The sequence below is a fragment of the Toxotes jaculatrix genome, chromosome 11, assembly GCF_017976425.1.
Source record: "Toxotes jaculatrix isolate fToxJac2 chromosome 11, fToxJac2.pri, whole genome shotgun sequence".
Taxonomy (NCBI): domain Eukaryota; kingdom Metazoa; phylum Chordata; class Actinopteri; family Toxotidae; genus Toxotes; species Toxotes jaculatrix.
The window spans coordinates 7,069,383-7,094,702 of NC_054404.1; the positions used below are offsets into that span (position 1 = coordinate 7,069,383).

A 25,320-nucleotide genomic window follows, 5' to 3' on the forward strand; every position below is an offset into this window, starting at 1 on the left:
GTTTTACCACAAGGTGGAGAGGAGAGGAAAGAAGAGGGAAGAAAAGGATAAGGAAATGACAGGGAAAATAAGGAAAGAAGGGAGGAGACAGGAGGAAAGAAAAGGAAAGGCAGGGTGAGGGAGGAGAGGAGAAAAGGGGGCATGGAAAGAAAGAAAGAAAGAAAGAAAGAAAGAAAGAAAGGAGGATAGATGAGACAACAGGAAAGGAGGGTGAAGAGAGGAGAGGAGGACTTAAAGAACAGGAGAGGTGATAGAGTAACCCAGAGACATGAGAACAGACCAAAGTGAAGGGAGGAAGCTCAGCACCTGTCTAACATGCTATAGGCGCTGCCACACACAACCTGACTCACACTCAGTGGTGTTACATGAGCAAACACACAGACAGGGCTCCAGGGTACAAGGTCACACCTCTCCATAATGTCCTGAACTTTATACGGCTGCCTGCCGCACATCGTGTGCGTCAATACCTTTTTATCATAAACATCCTGCCAGTCAATGCCAGAGAAGAAACTGTGTCTCATTATTTCTTTAGCATCATCTGGTCCTCCACCAAGCCTAGGAGAGAGGAGAGGACAGAAGAGGACAGAGGAGAGGACATTTAGTTTGAACCTACAAGAACAGAAAGTAATCAAACTGATAAAAGGTATCAGAGGTGACAGAGACATATTTATTACTTTCTTTAGAATAACAACTTGGTCTCGCTTATTATTGGTATACACACAGATTCTGGGTAAATATCCAGTCAGAGGCCCCCACAGAGCCCTGGTCTAAACATCACAGTCAGTCTGGGATTACATGAAGAGACAGAACACACTGAGACAGCCTAAATCTACAGAAGAACTGTGACAAGTTCTCCAAGATGTTTGGAACAACCTACCTGCAAAGTATCTTAAAAATCTGTGCACAAGCTCACTGAGGAGAACTGGTGCTTTTTTTTTTAAGGCAAAGGATGGTCACAGCAAATACTGATTTAGTTTTTTTCATTTACTACACTTTGAATGAAGTTTACTGATGAATGAAAAATATTCATGACATTATTTTTGAAAACCTCCTCGCTTTACTTTTAGTGCCTTAAAATTTTGTACAGTGCATAAAGATGTTGTAATGTTTATTCATATCCCTGATCAAGGTCGTGTTGACCAAAAATGTCGTAAATAAATATATCAGCAGAAAGTGAGACAGGATGTAAGAATTTTACATTTCTATCAGGTATGCAGAATTTTTTTTTTCTGAGGACATTTAGCAACCCTCTCTTCGTCCAAAATTTAGCTACAAAGAGAAGATTTTAAATGTACGGGTCAAAAAAAAAAATTCACATGCAAAACTCTTCCCTCTTCATTTTTTGTCCATGTAGTGCATCTGTTCACATCTCTGCATTTTCACACACATAGCTATGTAGATTAAATCTGGACACACACCGTTTGTTGGGGTCTTTGATGAGAAGACCGGACAGCAGGGACTTGGCGTCGGCTGACAGGGTGCGCGGGAACTTGATGTCCTCCATGAGGATGAGCTCAAACAGCTTCTCGTGGTCCTGGTTGTAGAACGGCAGTCGGCCGCACATCATCTCGTACGTCACTACACCCAAACCCCACCAGTCCACCGCCCGACCATAGTCGTTGTCCTCCAGGACCTGAGGAAAGTACAGAAACACAGATACACAAGTTCTGCTTTTATAAAAGGGACCATTTGTTTTATTGGACATCTGCTTTTATTTTACTTTTATTGGACAATACAGACTGCCCAAGGTATTCGGTGAACAGACAGATGAGCAAGGAAAGACACCAAAGCAGAGTCAATATGCCATTTTGCTCAAGGGATAAATAAAAAGAAACAGTAAAAGTTGTCTGAAATGAACAGAAGCGGCTGCACAGATAACAAGGGCTGAGGTGTAGACAGTAGCCCCCCTTTTCTCAACACACAGACACACACATACAGAGGCAAACATCATGGGATGGCAGGTCTTCAGAGGCCCATGTTACAGTAAGGGAGTCAGTGTGTTGGCGCGGCCCACCAGATGCCCCCCTGGTCCCTGCCAGCTCTCCCTGGCACACTGACGCTCTTCTGGCATAGACAGACAGTAACGTCCCTGGATGGAAAAGGCAGGAACAGCCAGCAACACAGGTCAGGGCCAGTCCAACCTCTACGCTGGCTTGCACAGGTACTGTACTGTGAGCTGTTGTTCAGTGTGTGTGTGTGTGTGCTTGTGTGGAGAAAAGGGTCCTGTGAAAGAAGCCATTCCCATATCAAAGTCTTGTGTCTGGGCTGCTCTACTACTGCAATTCCCTGACTGCTCTCCTCCCGCTGTCCTCCCAATCCCGTCTTATCCTGCCTTTTCCGTCCTCTAATCATGTCTTCCCTCGCTTCCCTTCTCTTTCATCCTCTCATGTGCCCGTTCGTTCACCTCTGGAAGAGTGAGAAAGATGAGGAAGGAAGGAAGAGACAGAAACTAAGGTATTTCAGGTGCTGCTGAGGCCCTCATTAACATAATAAGCTTATTATGAGTGTACATGTGTGCATGCATACTTGTATTTTATGTGTGTGAGTGTGTGTGTGTGTGTGTGTATGTGTGTGTGTGTGTACAAGACTGACGGACAGACAGGCAGGGCTGGAGAGCAGCCAGAACAGCATATGCTGTACATCTCGCCAATAATAATAACATCTCACTCACTGTTAATAATGGACCAGGCAGGGTGGATGTGTGCACACGCCAATTGACACCAACACATGAATGCAAACATGCACAAACATCATCACACAAAACATGTTTTAGACACGACTATGATAACATCACACGACAAAACTATACAGCAAGTGTCACAATATTGAACAACTTAACAATATACTGCACACAGAACTAATCTGTCATTAGCAGTAGCAAGATGTGTGACAGATGCAGATAGCACAGGTATCATAAATACACAGATAGCTTAGCTTGACTAGAACAGAGACTTGTTTATCCACACTGCAGAGTGACTGTAAAAATACGTAACCACGAAACTAAGCAAAACACAAAAACACTCAAATGCAGCGCACAATGAAATTGGTGTATGCGGGAGGAGGATAAGAAGGTGTTGGTTTAAGTTTATAACACTTCATATTTGTGGTGAAAACTGCCAGATTTATAGTGGTGAATATTCATAATATTTCAAAATTCATCTTTATGACAGTACTTCTGATAAATCAGTCTGATATATTGAAAATCATATCATCAGCAAACAGACTGTTAATAATTGCTTCATGGGCACTTTAACAAAAGGTGGACACACGCAGCTCAGGAGCCAAAATATTCTCCCTTCAGTCACTGATACGTATTCAATGATCTGACACTGCAGACCAGGAATCCTGCATCTTCAAGGCCACAGAGTTACTGTAAGTTACTATCACCACAATATACTGAAGGGTTGTAAAAACACACAGAAAAGTCTTATTCTCCTAACATTTTACTGGGCGTTTCTCCTAATAAGTGTCAGACTGTACAACCCCAACTGTGAGTCATGTTAAATGTCACTGTGCACTGAGACCAGGTGAGAGAAAACACCAAACAGCTGCCTGTGGGTTTCCACAGCAGCTCAATACCACAGAAAGCTGATCATTAACTGACTGAGCTCATACACTCGACACTAAACTGCTAATGATGCAGGCGGCTGCTGCAGTGTGTGCAAGTCAACATGTGCGTGGAAGTGAATAAGAGAGTTGCGAATGCTATTTTATGTGTGAATGTGTGAGTGTGTGTGTGTGTGTGTGTGTTTGTGTGTGTGTGCATTAAGCTGGTCACCCTGTTGGCAGCTGCAGAGAAGAGCTGGGGGAACGAAGCGCGCCGCCAGCTCCAGATATACTATTGATTGGTACGGCTGGAGGGATAACACTGGCTTAGACTGCTGGGAGACTGTCAGACACACACACACACACACACAGCAGATGGAATATTTATCCGTTCTCATCAAATTCATAAAGTTTTGAGAGTGAGGCAAACTAGGAGATGTTTGGTGTTGTTTCAGTCCCTGCAGCTTGAGCAGGGACACACACAAACACACACATGCACAGTTTATGAAATTCAGAGCGGCTTGCATGGCTGTTTTCGATGCTGATCTACAGGGCTGTGTGCGCTGTGTGCTGAGTCTTTGTACAATAAAAGTATAGAAATGTATACAAATGCAAGCTGTCCAGTTGGGTATGTATATGTGTGTGTGTGTGTGTGTGTCAGTGTGTGTGTGTGTGTGTGTGTGTGTGTCAGTGCGTGTGTGTGTCCTGGGACCAAAGAAAGTGGTGGCAGCTCGGTTGCAGGCAGGGAGCAGATTAATCCACACAGAGCCAGAATGCTGCCCCACAGCCCTAGGCATGGAGGCATGGAGGCATGGGAGTGTGTGTGTGTGTGTGTACAGAATGTGTGGTTATGTGTGTATATTTTAGGAAAAGACAGGGCACATAAATAGGACAAGACAGAAGAAGCAACAAATGAGATAAATCAGCGGGAGGAGAAGAGAAGAGAAGAAAGGAGAAGAGAAAAGAAAACAAGAGAAGAGGCCTGGTTAAAGAAGCTGCCCCGAGGGAGAAGGTCTTGTCCTGTCCTGGTCCCTGTTGGGACAGCCATGTGGCAGCTAGAAGCTGTTCACGGGACAAGAGCTTTGGCAGCCTGGACAGGACTAGATGGGACGGGATGGGCACACACAGCCTGTAGCTGTACCAGCCCAGATACCCAGCAGGGAACACAAACACACACACACCTCACAGTGAACATACACTCACATATTGTTGGTGTCAAACACAGACCCTTCTATTTCCAAAGTGTCAACATTTGGAAATTGGTTTACACTGAAATCTTGCAGTGTTTCACTAATGACTGAATATGCAGCTATGTTTATGAAACATTTACAGTTACAATTTAAAAAATCACAATGACCAACATATATGACATTCAAACCAAACAAAAACAAACACATACAAATACATGGAAAAAAAGCTTCAACACTTTCAACAAAAAACATAGCCACAAGGAAATGTGTCAAGCACAAAAAATATGAGAAAACAGAGAAAAAAAAACTCCCCATGTGTTTTCTCTGATCCTGTTCCATCCCTTTACAAGGACCTTATACTGCTTATTGTTCATTAATCTCACATTAATCTTTTTTTTTTGACTATCCTTGAAACTAACAATAGCACTTCAATCTAATGCTTTACAAGTTTGGCTGAACAATCATTCACTTTACGTTGCTATGCTGCTGAAGTATGTGTATGACTTCCTTCAGGCACATAACAGACACAAACCCTTTTTATACACTTCTCATCTGCCCTTTTCACTGACGGCAAACACAAGAACTGTCTGAATTTCACTCCTGTAACCCTGAAATATTTTCTCTCCCTTCTCATCTTCCTCTGTCTTCAACCCCCACCTCCCCCTTTCTCTTTTTAATCCCGGCTACTTTGCATCTCTGTAACTTGGCTCCGAGCAAACTGTGTTATTTTTACACGCGGGCGGGCGAGCAGAGCGAGCGGGCGGGCGAGTGGCGGCGGTGTAGATTTCCAGGTTTTTTCCGAGCACCTTCCTCCAACCTCGCCCATCTGCCGCCATCTGCCTCGCTTTAGCCCGCACTTTCTACTGCAATCACACACACAGCACACACGCGCACACACACATAAACGCACACAGACGCACATCCTGTGAAAAATAACCAACAGCCTCCAATCAGCTTTTGGCACGCAAAGGAAGGGCCTCTAAAAAAAAAAAAAAAAAAAAAAAAAAAAGCACAAAATGCTGCGCCAAATTGTCCTCCATACTTTTTCAAGTGGGATATACACTATGCCTCTCCCCTTCTGCTTTCATCTCCACATCTCCATCGCTCTGTCTCCACCACCCACAGTCCTGCAACGCTCCCGCCAGTTGATCTACTGGCCTTCGAGTGAAGCAGCGCTGATGGCTGGACGGTGGATGGCTGCAAAAAATTATTACAAGAATGTAGTGGAGTGTGTGTGTGTGTGCTGCGCTGTGCCCTCTTCCAATTCAACCAACACCCTCATTCACACGCATAAACTGCATATTTACAGTTCACCCTGATATTATGGAAACGGTTCGCCTGTGAAATCTGCAAATGAAAATGTACATACATAATTTCCACCATAAGTAGGTTTCAAACATCCTTACAAAACACAGGGTATTATGGGATATGGGGCTGCGAGAGAGTACCTGGATCATCACTTCATAATTCAAAGGTACTGTGTTTTTTTGTGTATTCTGTGTGTGGCTTCTGCAGATCCTTCATGAAACTACCCATACTATGTGTATTTATCAAAGATCAGTAATAATTCTGATAGTTAAACTTTAAATGTTCGATGAACAGGTGCTGTGCAATGGGCAACATGAGTCCCACAGTTCACGGGGGCCGTCCTGGTGGAACCCTGAGCAGTGCAGAAACGCTGCCTAATGGACAGGCTACCCGTGGATGCCACAGATGCTTTTATTTACTACAAAGCCTCAGTCTTACAACCATAATCAGTCTCTGTGCAAAAACACTCTAAATTAATCAAACATGTCTAAGATACACCTTCAGTAGAGCAGAATATCATATCATGCAAGATATGAATATAAGCTTGATGCTGATTTGTAATCTCATTTTATTTTTGACAAATATTTAGTTTGACCTGGGTAAGCAGGTGATGGAGTAATGTTACATAACTTGCTTAACCTGGAAGTATATGATGTACCTGTATGTGATAAATGGAACTACCATACTGTACAAATTTATAGTGAGGTTGTCAGTGACAGTAATGTGAAATGATTCTGAAAAATGTGACTTTTGATCTGATGCTTGAATTTAGTGCTAAATGGAAAGAGAAAGAGAGTTTCTGTCCTTTACTACTGACTTGTTTTTTACATGGGATTGTCAAGACATTGTGTTATACTTCATATCTTAGTTTGGAGTGGTTGTTATGTTAGGGACCCAAGCAAGAAGGAAAAGGGAGACTTAATAAAATAAATTATTCAGAGTCATGGAAGAAACATCTTCATGAAGATAAAGAACCAAAAATGAATGATGGTGGAGAGGTTCAAAGTAGGAGCAAAAAAAAAAAAAAAAAAAAAAAAAAAAAAGAAAGAAAGAAAGAAAGAAAGAAAGAAAGAAAGAAATAAGAAAGATTACAGATTAGAAAAAAAACAAAAGTTTTACCTCAGGTGCAAGGTACTCTGGAGTGCCACAGAAGGTCTTCATGGTAGCAGCATCTGTGATGCCCTCCTTGCAGAGGCCAAAATCCGTAATCTTGATGTGGCCATCTTTATCCAGCATCAGGTTTTCCAACTGAAAGGAAAACAAAATACACAGAATTTACAAAAATCCCACAATGCAACTTCCCCCCATCAGTATCTCAAAAATCAGTGAAAATGGAAGAAAAAATCCTGACAATGCATTTATTAGTAGCTGGCTTGAATTCATCGTTTAGTTTTTGTCTTTGAAAAATATTTAATTCTCATCATTTGTGACTGAGAATCAACACTCACACTTAACTGCTTTGTTAAATGACTAAAATACTTTTTTATGTAGGTAGGTAGGTAAGAAGGTAGGTAAGAAAACCATATTGTATTACCCACACAGTGGCAATACACACACCAAGACACACAAACTCCAAGCAGAGGAGGGAAATAAACTTCAGGCGTGTAGTGGAGCCACTCAACCTTTTAATTTTAATGGCTGAAGTGTTTTTCTCGCTCTCTGTCAGCTTTTTCTCCTTTCTGTTTTCTTGGCTGCTGTGAGTAGGGCTGGGGCCAAGGCTGCCAGGCAGACGCTCAGACAGAGCCATCTACCTTCTCTACCTCTGTGGCATCAGCACCCCCACCTTCCCTCCCTCCCTCACTGCCTCTGCCTCCCGCACTTCTTTACTGCTTTATGTGTGTGTGAGCTTGTCCCTGTCCCTCTCTTTAATTACTACACATCCTGAGCCACTCGTCTCCTCCTGGATGAAAAGAAGAAACTGTGGAAACATAAGAGATGGGGGGGCTTTAAAAAAAAAGTTTTCCCTCAAATATCTGATCACTCTCATTCATGCCCCCTAACCAGCCTCCCTTCTCTGTTTCTGTTTACCTTGAGGTCCCGGTACACAATCTTGGCTGAATGCAGGTAGTCGAGAGCTGAGACGATCTCAGCGCCGTAGAAGCGCGTGCGCTCCTCCGAGAACACCCGCTCTCTGGACAAATGGAAAAACAGCTGCGGGAGAAGGAGTGAGGAAGAGAGGGAGAGAGAGAGAGACGGAGAAGGAGAGAGAGAGGGGGGAGAGACAGCAGGGACGGCACAGCAATAATTACTGATTTATTGGAGGAAATTAGCACAACACAAACTGGCTGCCCGCACCATATTGAGATGATAGATAGTGGAGGGGAGGGTGAGCGGGGTGTGCGTGTGTGAGGGGTGCATGTGGAGACGGCTTGGGTGGGGGTGGGGGGCTGGGGCGTCTCAGAGGAGGGCGGGTGGAGGCACTCGGCAGCTGGCGCCTCATCTAGCAGCCCCCCTCACCACACACACACACACACGCACACACACACACACACACACACACACACACACACACACTCACATACCTCTTCCATGTTACCCTTTGGGCTAGGTTGGCACGGTGCTGGCGTGGAGTTCGGCGACGGGGGCCAAATCAAGGGTTTAATCAATACACCAGTCTAGTTAAAGAGAGGCCGACCGCCGCTGCCGCCAACAACCCCACCCCACCCCACCCCACCTCCCATCCCAACTGCCTCCAGTGCAGCACTCATTAGTGGCCTAACTGGCCTTGCCCCTTGAGCCTCCGTCTTCATTTACTCCATTCTAACATCCAACCCTCTGTTTTTGGCAAGAACCTAATTTTCCTTCTTTAAAGAGTCCACAACTCGTTTTTTTTTCCTCCCCCAGGTGATGTGACCTCCCGCTTCTCCTCTGTCTTGCTTTTTTGTTGCTCACCTAACACTTCCTTCATTTCCTTCTCTCCCCAGCCATCAGTTGTCAAGTTGTCACTGTCACACTGCAACACATGTGGCACCAAAATTACACCAGCCTGCTGCGCCGCACCAGTCAAGTCGTACAAATTACCCATGAGGCCAGGGGGCACACATCTCCCCATTAATTGTTCAGGGAGGTTTGCATATGGCCGCTGGAGTGATGCTCACAGACCACCTTGCTCAAATGGTGTCCGTGTGTGTGTGTGTCCGTGTGTGTTGGGGGAAGGGGGGGGCTGTAACACGACAGGTGGGCCTTCATCAGTGTACTGGCAGCTGTGACTGTGGCAGGTTTGTAATGGGTTGTGTGTGTCCATGTTTGTGTGGTATGTGTGGTCACAATTCATCCGTTGAGGTAAAAATTTGCTCTGTGTGTTTGTCTAAGTACTTGTGTGTTTCCTGGTGTTTTCTGTACGTGTGTGTGTTTGCTCAGGCCTGGCGCTGGCTGAACTGCCTAACTAACTGGGAGGGGAGCAGGTGACAGTTACACTGAGGGAATGAACCAAGATTGCAAAAACGGCCCGATTAAATATCTGAGAAATGGAAAAGTGGGGGAATCCAAACTCATTTCGTCTCCGACTGTCATTCTGGCTATATCTGCCCCATAGGTGTGTTCATAAATAGACACAAGCAGGAGAGACAAGAAGGCAAGCGAGAGGCCAGTTGGTTGGCAAATTAACTGCGTTAGAAAGCAATCGAACAGTGAAACTTTAGCCACTTTCTTAGTGTTTGCACGTCTAAACATTCCTTTGCTGCATACTCCAATTATACTCTACTGCCCTGTGTAGAAATTGTGTATTCATCTGTGAGAGATATTTATAAGCCCAGTCGAATGTTTCGGAGAACACCGAAATTATATTTAAAACAACTCATTTACACTTCGAATACAGTCTATTTTAGTTCGGTTTAACACTGGCATCTGCAGCACTGGAAAGTGATACACTTGTAATAACCCTGATATATAATTATTAGTTTAGATAAATATTTACTCATCAAAAATGAGACAAAAGAGCCAAGAAATACATTTTTTTTAAATACTGTAAATATGCAACCATAGCCAGATTTCTGTCATCTGAGTTTAAAGCTTTGAGCTTAAGGTAGAGTAGGTGAAATGTCTCAGTCAGTTAGTGTGGTGGAGTTGTGGTTTAACTGGCAGTTTAAACCAATAGCACAGAGATGGGTAACCACATACATGAAAGTGTGTGTGTGTGTGTCTTACCTCTCCTCCATTCACATACTCCATGACGAAACAGAGGCGGTCTTTAGTCTGGAATGAATACTTCAGTGACTGAAATGAGAACCACACACACAAACAGGCAATGAGCGCACTCATACAAACACATAAACACAATTTCATACAATTTATGTCACCAAACTGATTCATGTGTGTGTCAAAAACACAATACCACATAGGTTTCCTCCACTGGTAATATCAGTACTATGTCTGCATTGGAAAAGGTCTTATTCATGGCATAGCCCGCCATTTACTGTGTCTGTAATTGTATTACAGAATATAGTGGGCTCAAGCAGTGTACAAGTGATTTTTACTCATCAAGCACTAACTACCATGATGCATTTACTCACACAATAACATTCACTTTCATTTCTGTAACAGCACAGACATAACCACTCGCACAGAGGGATGACTTCAATAGCATCAAATATTGTTTTTTGATATTGCCAAGTAACACATTATGTTCTCGTTTTCTTTGTGCACTCCCTATACAGTGAACAGCGAAGTGACAGAGTGAACAATTTCATACACAGTGAGAAGTCTGGTCCCATTCTAGCTAAAACAGCAGGAGCGGCAAAACGTGATCATTCATAGCTTCAAACAGTTTATGTCTGTATTTGCTTATTCAAAGCAAGTATGTGAGTGTGTGAAGAAGATGTGTGTGTTTGTTTGCAGAGAGAAAGCTGCTAGACAAAAGAACAGTTGGTCTGAGTCTCTTTGTGGCTGCAGGTGTGACGGGGTAAACTCAGATGTGAACTGTAATTTCTCTCACAACTGTGTGTGTCTGTGTGCTTTCAGACAGTGTGATGAAAATGAACATCAACTAATGTGTGTATGTGTACATCAAAGCTGGAGTGTAAAGCTAACAGATGCGGTTGTTAATGTACAACAATTTGCCGTCTCACTCATAATTAGCCACTAGAGATTCAGGTAGGCATAGGATCAATATGTCGTCTGTGTGTGTGTGCCCACGTTACATACACTCTTACAGATGTCTGTACGTTTGCATGTGCACATGCGTCTGAATTTAAACCAGTTGTTTTTGTGTATGTGAGGTACTTACAGTGAGAAAGGGGTGCCTGGTGTTTTTCAGTACTCTGCTCTCTGTGAGTGTGTGAGCCACTTCATCCTGTACAGACACGACACGGTAAAAGCATTTTCAGTCAAACAGCTAAATAAGAAGGCAGCTGAAGAGCACTCCGAGCATTAAAAACATCACATACTGACATCTGACATTATACTCAAAATTATAAATGGCCAGTTTGTTTGGTGTAGTCCATTTAAAATACTACAAAAAAATACATAAAGAATGATCAATAGAGAAAGTCTCTGCCAGACTGACCTTGGCGATGATGACTTCTTTTTTAAGGATTTTCATGGCATAATATTTCCCGCTGGCCTTTTCTCGGACAAGAATCACTTTGCCAAAGGTTCCCTTTCCTAGCAGCTTCAGGTAGTCGAAGTCACTCATTGTCTAGGGGAAGGGAAACACAGAGAGTTAATGTCAACGATTCATCTATGCTTCAAGTAGAATAGCTGATATATTATGGCGTTTGCAAGTTATGATGTCCTACTGGCAGTGTAGGGCAGTGTATCATTTGGATAGATTAAACACTATCGATATTACAGTACCTGGGAGTGAGTACCAATACTGTTTTCTGCTCTGAGGAATTTAATCCTCCCTTTTGTCATACCTTGATAATGGACTTTTACTGAGCCACTAACATTTCTGACATTAATGCACTTTGCAAATTTACGCCCTACAAAACCTTTATGAACCGGGAACCCTGCAGGGGGCTCTACCTGCACTTCAAACTGCTTAGTTGACTTGTTATACCTAAGATAAATTTTACCAAAGTGTAGCCTTTGCTTTGATACCAACTACATTTACAAAAAATATTTTGCATGACTGCTTTTACTTGTTGGACCACTATAATTTGGGAAAACCAATTTACACCCTTGTTGTTACAGGGGCTATTTCATTAGTTGACACAAACCTGTGACTGAGAGGACAATTTTTAAAATTGCCAGCAGTCAAAGGTAATAACCCATTACATGACACTGAACAGCAACAGTACAGCTGGAATAATTTTTGCATTTTCAGAGTGAGTATGTGTTTGTACGTCTGTGTGCGCATCGGCTGTCGTGTGTTACCTTGCGTTTGTGGTGTGTGGTGGAGATGTCCATCTCCTCTTCGACCATGTTGTCGATGTTGGAGGTGGGGCTGCACTGGATCCTTTCCTCCTCTTGTCTCTGCAGCTTGTCAGCCACCATCTGGATGGCCTCTGTCCACTCATCTCTGGGTTTAGATCACACAACAAGATAAGGAAGAACTAATCAACTCAGCTTTATTTATATAGCACCGCAGATACAACACAAACAAAAGGAGAAAGAAACAGAGCATCAGAAAAGACAATAATAATGGTAAGAATATGAACAGAGTAAAGCTAAAAATGTCATTAACAAAATAATAATACTAATAACTCTACAAAGAAGGAGTTGTCAGAAGCTCCAGGAAATGCACTGCAACAGGTATTTTACACTATTGTGCAACATTTCATGGACAAAATTTGCAGTAGATTAGTCAACAAAGACAGTCATTGTTAACTGCAGCCCTACATTTTAAGATGAACAATTGAAGATTAGACCCAAAGGTATCAAAGGGCTATCATATCATGTTGAAAATATTGGTCAGAGATTCCCCAATAAGATGGCTGGTGCACTTATATAACCAGGTTTCTAAAGGCACTAAAGTGTTTTCAATTAACATAAACACCTATTTGTTCAACAGAGAGGAAACACGGTCAACTAGAGAATCAACCAAATGAGCAACGATCATGGAGCAGAACTAATGTCTACCAGTCTGTGCATGTGTATGTGTGTGTGAGAGAGAGAGAGAAAGAGAGAGAGGGTGAGTGAGTGTGTGTACAAATGCACACCCATGCATTAGAGGGAACAATGCATTGTTGTTTGCTAACATTGTTCCTCCCCATTGACTTTCCATTAGCGATGTTGTTCAACATCTGTTGAGAGGAAGTATGTGAGTTTGATTTTGTGTGTGTGCGTGTGTGTGTGTGTGTGTATGTGTGTGTGTGTGTGTTTGTGTGATCATCATCTGTAGCAGAAGGCCAGCCATGCATCAGGATGTGTGGCCACGTTAACTGTATTTAACGATGATGAATATTATGGTTTATTCACAGGGCCAAGTTTTTCTCTGCTCTGATAAACTAGAGGAGAGAGAGAGACAGAGAAAGTTATTTATATAGTTCTGTGATTTTCAGTGTCCTGAAATTGTAAATCTGGTTAATTAAGAGAATCTTGATGTTCATTAAATAATATTTCAGATTTTAATTATAAATTGAAAATGCTGAAAGTTTTTTCCTCAAGACTGAACTGGGTTCAGTAAAATCCTCACTCAAACAGTGTTAATCCTGTGCCACATGCAGGGGTACACGTTTGCAGAAAACACTGAACTGATCCTGAACTGAGGTGAACCAAAGATGATATTCAAATATTCAGAAATCCTCTGGACTCCAGAGAAGCAAGTCGGGATTTACGAGTGTGCACTTTCAAACACACTTACTCAGCGTAAGCTGTGAGAAGATCATAATAATGAAACCTGTTTGACTCCCAAACGATCACCCCCGTGTCTTTTGTTTTGTTTTGAGTTACATGCCCATATGTTTCCTTGAAGGATCTGGAAGAACATCCATCTGAACCTAAACAGAGCAGCGTGTTTTTAAGATCTGAATCCCTTTCTACTGCAAAGACTTCTGAGCATACCCTACACACTCCAAAACAAGGGCAAACTCAAGTTACACTCCATCTACAACAATGGAGCACTCAATTTGTGGCAGCCATGATGTGCGTGTGCGTGTCTCACTACATGAAAAGCAATGGGAACTCTCTCAAGGTCAGGCAGCAGATAAATGCTCTCTCTCTTGGTTAGAGTGTTTTTTGTATAATGAGGTTTTTTTTTTGCTAATGAGAGATAATGGGCCTGCCTACAATCGGGCACCATGCCAACATGTGCCACCCTCTCTGCTCACGGCTGGGGCTGTGGTAGCTGGAGCCCTGCCAGCACTGGTACAGTATAACAGATACAGTAACACACACACCCAAACACACAGGCACAGACACCCAGTTGTGGCACACACACACACACTTCTTTCCAACCCACTTAAACTTCAATGATGCACATATCTTGTGCACACACACACACACACACACACTTCCATGACAAAACACACACACACACATCTGGAGCTTACAGTCATCTGCTTTTAGACTTGCATTTTGTATATATGTGACTTTACAAAATACTCAACAGAAAGGGACTAGTTCTAGTTCCAGAATTCCAACTCTGGAATGTTTATTTGATTTTCTGGTGGCAAAACTATTAGAAAGCAACATGTAACACAAATAAACTTGGACAGACAGCTGCAACACACACACATAAAAAAACATACACACACACACAAACTCAAAGGATGCTCAGAAGCATCTGTGGTCTTCTGGGCAAAGCTGTTCATTTTCTGGAGATAAACACCTCAGCTCCTCAGAAAGGAACTGAGCAGCTGGAGAATTTATGCCGACGCTACTTGAAAGGTCTCCTTTCCACTCTGTCTCTCTCACCCTCTCTCTTTCCCTCAGACACACACAAAAAAACAACCCACAAACTGTGCAAACCTCTTCATACATGCTTCTGCCCTTGATGATACTTTTACCCACATGATCCATAAATATATATGTCTGTATGTATATATATATTTTCACCTATGGTTAGTCTAATGTCATAGTCATTTAAAAGCTTAAACTTTGGCAGGTTTATTTCTTTTTCTTTTGTTCATTTGAACAGAAATTGTACATAATCTTTTGGATTTATTTTTTGTATGTAAAAAAAAAGGAGAAAATCACACTGGATTAAGTATTTGAAAGAAAAAAAAAAACTTTTGAAACAATTTGGTGTTTTAATTGGCAGGTTTTATCAAGCTTAAATGTCTTTTTTTTTTTATCCAAACTGCTGCTATGAGAGAAATGTCAGACAAGTCTGCAGCAACACAGGTACAGGGCTGTTCTGCCTGAGATCTATTTGTCCAAGGGCATCTTAACTCTAAGATGCTACAAAAAAAGTTTACCTCTCCTTTCTAGCTTTTAAGAAAGCTCTGGCTGATTGATGTTCTCATCAAATTTGGATCAAGCTAGACTCAGCATAATATATATGATTAGAGCTCTCACAGGAAAATGGTTCTTGACATCCTCATTGTTCACTGACCAGCAATGACTGGAGGATACTCTAAGAACTCTTTAGGGGACTTGGACTGACCTCTCATCAGGCGTGTCCACGTGGAAGGTCCTCTCGATGACTGTGGTCCACTGGAGGCAGCGTATGATGAAGGTGTTTGGCTTCGGCCTCTCCGTCTTCATCAGCTGACATTCTGAAACAGGCAGTCAGAGGGACAGCGCTGTCTTTTCAGTTTTTAAATTGTACTTGGTGAGGTGCTTTAAGTTACTGTGGTGCTGCTCCTGTTAGACCAAACTTCCTGATGACATGAGATCAAACATTTAAGTAGCTGCTGCGTATGTCTGTGTATGCAGTGCCTTTGTTCTGGGGCTCTTGTTTTTTTTGTTCATTTTTTTAATCTTCTTTTTTTCTTCATTGTTGCATTTCGTTGTAATTTCCTCCACGCTATATTTACTTGTTATAAAACATTCAGTGTAAATTAAAAATGTCTTGTTTTACGGATTGGATCACAACTTTTCAAATCTATTTTTATTCTGTCTATTTATCCCCAGACAGTTTTTCTTTCCCTGTTGAACTGCAGTGGAAGGATAGTAACACCGGGGAATTTTGTACTAATAAGGCTCTAACTTTAAAAGATATTTTATCTTTTGTCTATCGGACAGCTGAAGCCTCATATTAGAACAAAAGGACAAGACAAGAAAGAAAGCAAAATCAATTACAGCTCGCCCCCCCATGCTACAGCAACAGTGGGTCTTTTTCACAGGAGACATTTTGACATGTCACAGCAGGAAAATCACAGCTGTAAATATAATTATTGATGGCTGAATTACATTTAGCTTTTTCTGTTTCAGGGTCCTCATATTGTGCATGCTGGCTTGCTGTCACTGTCATAGCTTACTGGGACACTTGAATTGAACTGAGACATGGTTATTGCTATGAGTAACACCTGTGCTTTCACTGCTATGACAAGTCAAAATGTCTGCTGTGAAAATGGCCAATGTGGAAATAATGTGTCATCACTAACATTAGATTATGTTTAAATGGTTTAAAAACCAAAGAAATTTATGCTGAATAGCAGGTTTCTCTTAACGCTATCATTAAGAAAACATGCAGCTTGTATTTTAATTTGCTAGGCAATAACTTCAGCAACTGATAAATCAAATAAAGGTGCTTTCCTGTGCCAAAGGATATTATGTGTTGCAGAGCATACACATCTGGCAAATATCCGAAGAGACACATTTCTGTGAAAATGGGCAATACAGTACGCCATTATTACACTAATGCATAATACAGTACACAAACACAGAAACGTACACACATAGCCAGATGGGGCTGTGAGTTCGCTGTGGGAAGGAATGCATCTTCATTGTCCCTCAGCAGTATCTGTGGTTACTGGGGACAAGAGCTGATGCAAAAGAGCATAATGATCCATCGTCTGTCCTCTCATATCTCCCCCACTTCTTCGTTCTACATATATCACCCTCTATTTCTCTCTCCTGTTTTCTCCTCCCTTCTGTTCTCCTTTTAATCTCTCCTCAACTTCTTTCCTCTCCTCGTCCCTCCTCACCTCACCTCAGCTATCCCTTCCACCAATTACTTTTTGTTTAAGTGTGGCACAGCACAGCACGTCATGGCTCAGCCTAAATATAGGCAGGAAGGTTAATGACAACACCACTCAGGTCGAGCACACTGCAGAGTTTCAATGTAAAGTCAAACACAGACACAGACACACAGAGAAACACACACAAAGTTACTACCTGACTCGTGAGCAAAGGCCTGCTGTGTTGCCAGAAAACAAGGTCATGCTATGGTTGATGCCAAAAAATACTCACACCCATGCATGGACACATACACACACATAAAAGTGATATTGAAGTTTGAATGTTAGCTGAAATTGGGTTGTTTGCCACAGCAGGCAATTGTGAAATCTGTGGAGCAGTTTAGTGGGTGTTTGTGAGTGCATGCATCAGTGTGTGTGTTTTTGTGTGTGTGAGCGACAGGCTTGTATGTATGAGTCCCTCTGCAGGGAACAGGCCTGTACCATCTCTGTTCCATCTGACCACTTCTGTTGTTCACACACACATAAACACACACACGGACACACAAATAAACACACACATACACACACACACACGCCACCTGGCCTCCCAGCTTTGGGCAACAGATGTGGCAGTGCCAGTGCTGTGCCAAGCAGCCGGGGCCGGATGTATGGCCTGGCTTGTCCTCCTCACAAACTCTTTTCCTCTCCCCCTTTTCCTCGTTCTCCAATCCTGTCTTCATCTCCTCCTCCCTGTCTGTTCAGCGATCACGATCCTCCTTTCCTCCTCTCCTCCCTCATCCTCCCGTCCTCTCCCCCATATTTCATCCACAAAAGCCTCACCATCCAATCCCTCCATCCCTTTCTCCAGCTCTCATCCGTTGCTCTCCACCCTAATCATCCTTCCATCTCTGTCCTCTCTCTTCTTCCTCTCCTCCCCACGTCTCCAATTTTCTCTTCCTCTGCCCCCTCCGATCGACTCCCATCGCTCATTCCCTGTACTTGTCCTCCCTTCCGGACTCCTATCTTTCTGTCTCCTCCTCCACCCTCCCATGTACCATTCTTTATCATTTTCTCTGAGGTATCAGCTTGTATTCTACCATTCGTCATCATTTTCTTTTCTTCTTCTTCCGTCATCTCACACCTCTTCTCCTGTACTCTCCACTGCCTATCTTGTCAGTTCAGCCGTCACCAATCCTCACTGTACTGCTCTGCACATATTTCACATAGCATCTTCCAAAGCCAATCAACTTAAAAACCTGACAAGACTTACCTGACTAAATTAATGTTCATTATATGTTTCCTGTGCAGTATTACAGTGTTAACTAGGATCATATGTAAGTAAATACAGGGGCATCCGCATCAGGCTTTGTACCAAGAAGTGAAACATCAACTTTGCATTATGTTGCTGGTGAATGGACATGAGCTAGAGTAAACACCACCAATATGGATCTATTTATTTATTAAGAGACATATACTATATGATACACTGCACATATGCTAAGTGTTTTATGCTTTTTAGCCAGCACGATCATGGATGCCGATAAACAAATCTGGGTAGTCTTGTTTTTGGTTTCTAGAAAATCAAATAACTTGATAATCCTGTTGATGTTTCCAAAATTAAGCCACTCAGAAAAGGTCATACACGCCTTTACCTAATTTCAGCTTGATCAGTAACACTCCTCTGGTGTAACTCAAAGGAAAAAAACAGTCTCCTGTGCCTGCAGCTAAATGCAGTCGTTACGCATCTCACAACCGAAATGTTAAGTAACAAGACCACATTATACCTGGTCTTATATTGATCATATTTAAGGTAAAACTATTTTGTTTATGATGACTTTACTGATTTTACTTGCTGTAATGCACCTTCTAACATTGATTTTATTAAAGGACTTTGTTAATGAAAGTTATCTGATTGATATGTTCACCAGGTGCTAGAGACAACAGTCTGTTATTCACCTAATCTCAACTAAGTTCACTTTTGTCCACCACCATTATTACAGACATATCCAGTCTCAATCAGTGCATGTTTCTTGAATGTAATGCTAGTAGCAAAGAATTGAATTGTGATATACTGGCGTGACCAGCCTTATCGTCTTAATGTAATATACAATAATGTCTAACTTTTAGTTTAGTGTCTTAAAAAGTAAAAAAGTGATGTACTGCAACTTTGTGGTAAGTCAGATCTGTCTTTTGTCAGGTTATAGGAAAGATTTAGGGTGACCTTCTTTTTTTTTTCTAAAGCCAAAATGCCTGAAAACCAAACCCAAAGTTTAACTGCTGATCTGCATTTATAGTATGAACAATGGGAGGTGATGGTGGTGGTAATGAGACTGAGAGACATTAAAATTCATCTTGTTAACTCATTAGCTGGTTAATTACACATGTCAATGATGCTGTGGAGCTTGTTAACCAGGTGCAGACAGATGATATACTGATAAATGGTTAATTAGAGCTCTCAGTGGATTTTGTAAAGAATACCAACGCTGTGAAGACTGATGACTGACAAGATGTTTTGACACGCCATGAGTGAAACTGATGCAATAACTGTTATGCCATTTCACTGTGGCTCTGTGTGATGAAATAACAAGAATATTTCAGCAACATCTCATGGCAATTTACATGACAGACGTGCTTTGCATTGACATTTAAGAAATATAATCAGTTAGAGGATAGAGGCTATTACATGTCCTTCAACTGGAAGATATGAGTTCAAAGTCCTTAAGCAAGACACTGATTCCCTACCACCTACAGAGGTTTTGCTCTAAGCTGAAATGTTCCCTACTGGGGTTAATCACAGCAGGTGTCACAGTATCATCATCATCACTGTTAAGTTGTTACCAGACCAAAGTAAAAAGGCTTCAGTTCTTTAAAATTTCTGATTACATAAGGTCACAACCCTGGTCTCCTTTGAAAGGAGACTCTTTGAACTCTTTATATTTTACAACCAAAACATCACAAGCAGTATAAAAGATACTGAACCAGAGTTAAGGCCACCCCCCACCCAGTGTTTTTTTTTTCGGGGGGCATAAATAAGGGAATATAAGGGCTGTGGAAAAACCTTTCATGTGGAAAACACTTTGGAGCCACTGATATTGGTGATATCCTAAAATTCTTTTCCCACTCAAAGTTGCTTTTCTGTGTACAATGTAAAGTATACACAGGTACAGTTGGATTAAAGCACAGTGACTAGAGGAAGTTTTGTTATATATATATATATATATGTTTTGTAGGCAACGTACTTGCTACAGAAAAGTTATTTAGGGGGTAGGGCAGGTCTGCATCCTGAGGTTTTTCTTTGTAGCCGATGAAGGAGCCGTCTGTCTTCAACAGGAAGTACCTTGGTCGCCAGTTCTTTATGTATTCACCTGAACAGAAAGACAGACACAAAGAAAGAGAAGAAAATTTACATCAAATAAATTAAACACTTGTTCAGTTCAACAGAACTGAATTCAGATCATAAGGGCAGCAGTGATGATGATGCTGAGGGCAACAGTGCACTCAGGGCTAATGACGATTATGATGATATATGGAAAGTATTAATAGCAATAGTGATTCTGCTCGCGATTTAAAATACAGATTTTATTCCCAAGACAGATAAGGGTCTGTCAGCTCAGCTCAACTCTCATCTGTCCAAAGGATATCACACAACACATGCACACTGTGGTGTTTACACACACGCACACACACGCAGTATCTCTGTGACTCCCACATTGCTTGCCAGATTCAGATCGGATTATCATGTAAAAAAATGACAAAAACATGTTTACCAGCACAACACTCAAACTATCCATGCCAGAAACATCATCTGGCTGATACATGGGCAGGTGTCGAGGTGATGACTCTTCTTCCAAACACACACACGCGAAACCACATACACACAAACCACTGGCTGCCAGCAAAGGAGGAAGAAGAGAAGAGTGATGAGATAGAGTGAGATGAGACGAAATGACACAAGATGAGGTAAAATTACACATAGAGAATAACCCTTCTTAGACTGCAGCAACAAATAACAACATCTGCTGAGCAGCTGGTGGCAGAGTATTACCCAACTGGCTGGCACAGGCTGGCACTAAGGTGGCACCACAGCTTTATCAGATGACCCGCTGCAGGATTACATGAGTGTCAAACATTTCCACACCGCAGAGGCGGATAACACTTACTGGAAACAGCATGGATACACACATGGATTAAAGTATACATGTGTGCGGATTCACACATAGTTGGACGAGTACAGTGGCACAAATACAAGGACGAAACCGTGCGCACAAATACGCATAGTACACAGCTAAAGTAATACTGAAACACACGGCTCTGATTAAAGAAAGTGACAATCTCAACACTTTCCAAAGCTGAGAGATGTGTAAACATTTCACATTCTCATTTCAAACAACAGAAATAAAAACCACAGGCACAAATGTTCCCTACTTCTCAACCCCTTTTAATTAGCCAGCCGTTCCTTGACATACACACACACTTACATACCTTGTGAAGACATACTAATAGACAAAAATATGCATATGTGCATGCACGTATAAACACACCCTAGGATTGGTAACAGCTCTGATCACCTTTTTTAGGCTAATTCACTGGCAGAAGAGAATAGGCAGCGTGTGTATGTGTGTGTGTGTTCTATTTGTGACATCCATTTAAAGCGGAAATGACAGCAGGCCCTGCTCGTTAACACGTCGCAGAAAAACACCTGCTCCGCCGAAGAGACCGTGTGACTGTGGGCCCTGTCGGTACCTCTGGGTGCTGCTGGTGGTGGAGGTGTGTGTGTGTCTGTGTGTGTGGTGGTGGTGGGGGGGGGGGGGGGGGGATTAGCGGCTGACTTGAACCACCACACAGGGACAGAGAGAGACACAGACAGACAATGATAAACAGATAAGAAAATGCTGTTGGGTGCCAGTGCGTCATCAGGATTACCAAATCACACCTCTCCTCTCTCGGTCTCTATTTTCTCTTTTTCACAAATCCACCCACTCTCCTCGTTCCTTCTCCTGTTCTTTCAGAAACAAAGCATATTCTTTGGATCACTTGCTACTGATAAACAGTGCTGTGAGAGGGGCTGAATGGGAGGGGTGGGAGGAGGGATGGAGTGAGGCACAGGGAAGAGGAAGGAAAAAATTATAAAGAAAGCAGAGCAAAAAAAAAAAAAAAAAAGGATAGGAGGGGAGGGAGGCCGTAAGCAAACGAAAAGGGAATATCTCATCAATACTGACTAAACCAAAAATATTATTAATGTAAGTGAACTTAACCAAACGCCATGTATTTTATGCACTTATCATGCCATTAGAAAGCCTTTTCAAATCTACAAACTACAAGGGACCGACACAATAAAAACAAAAGCTATAAAATATAATTAAAAGCAATAAAATAGCCCTGCAATAAATACTGAGCTTTATAATGTTCGATTGCAGAGACTGTGTAAGAAAGCTCATGATTCAACTTTATGGAAATATTTGATGCTGTTGTATAGTGAACTTGATTGCATTCTATCTGGGTTTAGCTCCTGTAGGTTAGAAGGTTAGAGGAATTAATACTTCACAGGTTTACTGTTTCCAGACACTGATCATCTGGAAAAGAGAAACTTCAAACTGGACAGGACGCAGAGATGCATTGACTGATGAAATGGATGAGGATGAAGAGAAAGTTAAACTAATAAAACTATTATAAACTGGCAGTGACGACTGGTTTACTGGTCCAAGTCCAGTCATTTCTCTGAGTCAGTTTCTAGATGAAGTGTCCAACCAATGGAAGCCTGTGGCTGGCCACTTCATCACTCAGCTGTCCAGTACAACTGAAAACATTTAAGCAATCCTTCTGGCTGGGCCTAAACAGAGTGTATGTGTGTGTTTGTGTATGTGTGTACACGTCCACTGGGGGGCGGGGGAGGGGGCAGCCAGGGGTGGCACAGACGGAGAGAGGAGATGGACAGTTGTCCACACACGCCGTTCCAAACAGACACAGGAACGTGCACCCACATACGTGCACATACAAAACTAACACAATTCTGTTTCAACGGTTCCAATTCTCCGAATGATCCAATGGTGTTCTGTCAAGCTATCCCGTCTTGGCCCTGCCTGTAATGAGTCCAGCGAGCTCTCCCACTCTGGACAGCTTGTCTGGAGAGCCACATGTCTCTAGTTTGGACTGCTGGAGAAAACAGAACAGCCGGTCTCCTTCCCACACCATCTCTCTCGGACTCCTCACTTCAGTTTCATTTAGTTTTCTGCACAACTTTACTTTTCCCTTAAGGCCAATTAGTAAATACTACACTACACAGTGCTTAAGACAACAGGAGTCTCTTGTTTCTTGTTAAAACGACAGGATATCAGCAATACAGGAGAACGTGGGTGATCTGAAAGATTGAAGGAACAGAGGATATTTAGGAAGATAAGATCAGCTATTTTGAAAAGTATTTAAATTCCAGGCTAAATTTGTTCAAAACTAAGACAAAATATCAACTGCAGCTGTTCTAAAATACTCTTTTCCATCTAATTTGATGTATCCTCCTACTTCTGTAAAAATCTTCCTTTTACTTTTATTGGTAGTAAAGTATTAAATAACATCACAACTCTGATTCAAAAACGTCTTCTTTAAATAACCACATCCACTTAGGTGGCAACGCTGACCCTCGTACCTTTACTTTGGGATTTTCTGGTATGAGCTGCAAACTAAGATTTTAAACTAAACTAGACTTTTTAAAAGTTATTTTGGAATTTCTAGGAGAAATAAATCTTGTTGGCACATCCTCCAGTTGCAGCTTGTGGATTTAGCAGTAAGAGGCAGAGATGAATCAGCTGTGACTGTGTCCGTTCCAAGCTTTCTGATTGGACAATTACAGCAACGCACAGACTAACTGTCACTCAATTAGAGAACTGATTAACTATTCATTTCAGGACAGAGGGGGAAAGGGGAGAGAATGAGAGAGAAGTGAAGAAAAAAAATAGGAGACAGGTACACATGGTAAGACTGTGAACTTCAGCCAGCAGAAGAGAAATGAGTCACTCAAACTTGCACAAATTTTACACTCTCTCTATCTCTCTCTCTAACACGCACTCTTTCAGGACACCTGCACACCTCTGCTCTTCTGCTTTGCTAAGTAAAAACCTTGATGACAATTAAATAAATAACTCCATAACTATGTGAGCTCACCAGCCATTTGTTAATCAACCCAAACAGGGATTTAATTTAATGCTTTGGCCGAGGCTGGAGCTGATATGCAGATGGCGCAGAGACGGGGCTGTGTGACTGGCACTCTGGGAGCTGGAGGGGTGGCGGGTGGTGGGTGGGGTGTATAGAGGTAGGGGGAGGCGGATGGAGAGGGTGGAGGAGAGGTTCTTCCACGTTCCAGCACATACACAGCAGGGAGAGGAATGTATCGTCTGGCCACATAACACACATACACACGCTCACGTATATACATACACACACACACAGTCAGCGCTCAGAGCAGTAACACACAGGGTTTGGCTGCAACAGGACAGAATAAGTAACAAGTTTACTATCTAAGTGACTGAGTATCTGGCAGGCTGGTTGCCAGACCGATAAGCTGACTGGCCAGAGGAGGAGCTAATAGACTATTTAGATTACCTAGACGGAGTTTAACTTTCACCCTCACTAACTGTGTGACAGGCAGTCTGTAAGAATGCAGATTAGATCACTGAAGAAACTATATCATGTTTTGGTGCTGGAATGATTTTATTAATTGAATAGTCAATCAGCAGATGATGAATCAACAGTTTTAATCACAGAATAATAATTTAATCAATGTTGTAAGCAAAAACATCCCTAGTTGCAACTTCTAAGATATCATTTAAAATATCATTGAAAATATTGAAAATTTGAGATTTTTGGATTTCTGGGTAAGTAGATGACAAGTATTGTCAAATATAATCAAACTTTTTCAGGCAGAGTTTAATGAAATGTAAATATCTACTGCACAGTGTAGCAGTATGAGGGTGCACCATCAAACAACTGAGTGCAGTCAAATTGATGGTTTGAGCTGAAACGATTGACCGGCTGCTCAAGCTGATCTCCTTATAGCAGAAGGTCAAGACATCTCCAGACACAACACTGCGCTAAGGGCTTTCATGTGTTTGTGTATGTGAGCATTAGCAGCTGATACTTGAGTAAAAGCACTAATACTTAGGGGAGGAGGAGGAGGGAGAGAGATTACCTAAACATCAGGCAGGTAACTGATGGGCAAAGGAAGCGAGGGAAAGGGGGAGGTGACTGTGTGAAGCAGAGAGGGCACTGGGGGTTAAGAAAGCGGGGAATTGTGCGGTAAGACGCTTGAAGAAGACATCTGTCTGAGAGTCTGTCCACGA

General features: G+C 42.2%; 1 protein-coding gene across 2 annotated transcripts in view; it reads right to left on the reverse strand.

Moving 5' to 3' along the window:
• akt3a (v-akt murine thymoma viral oncogene homolog 3a) overlaps positions 1 to 25,320 on the reverse strand; it is a 51,864-nt gene that overhangs the window by 6,557 nt on the left and 19,987 nt on the right. For both annotated transcript variants that reach the window (XR_005894859.1, XM_041049204.1), the window contains exons 3-12: positions 20,230 to 20,355; positions 15,532 to 15,643; positions 12,360 to 12,504; positions 11,548 to 11,679; positions 11,269 to 11,334; positions 10,191 to 10,259; positions 8,073 to 8,195; positions 7,164 to 7,292; positions 1,419 to 1,633; positions 468 to 555 (exon numbers count right to left, since the gene is read on the reverse strand). Coding sequence is in view for 1 of the 2 variants with exons in the window: in XM_041049204.1 (XP_040905138.1) it covers positions 468 to 555; positions 1,419 to 1,633; positions 7,164 to 7,292; positions 8,073 to 8,195; positions 10,191 to 10,259; positions 11,269 to 11,334; positions 11,548 to 11,679; positions 12,360 to 12,504; positions 15,532 to 15,643; positions 20,230 to 20,355 (1,205 nt within the window). In the remaining variant the exon portion in view is untranslated. The remainder of the gene's footprint in view (positions 1 to 467; positions 556 to 1,418; positions 1,634 to 7,163; positions 7,293 to 8,072; positions 8,196 to 10,190; positions 10,260 to 11,268; positions 11,335 to 11,547; positions 11,680 to 12,359; positions 12,505 to 15,531; positions 15,644 to 20,229; positions 20,356 to 25,320) is intronic.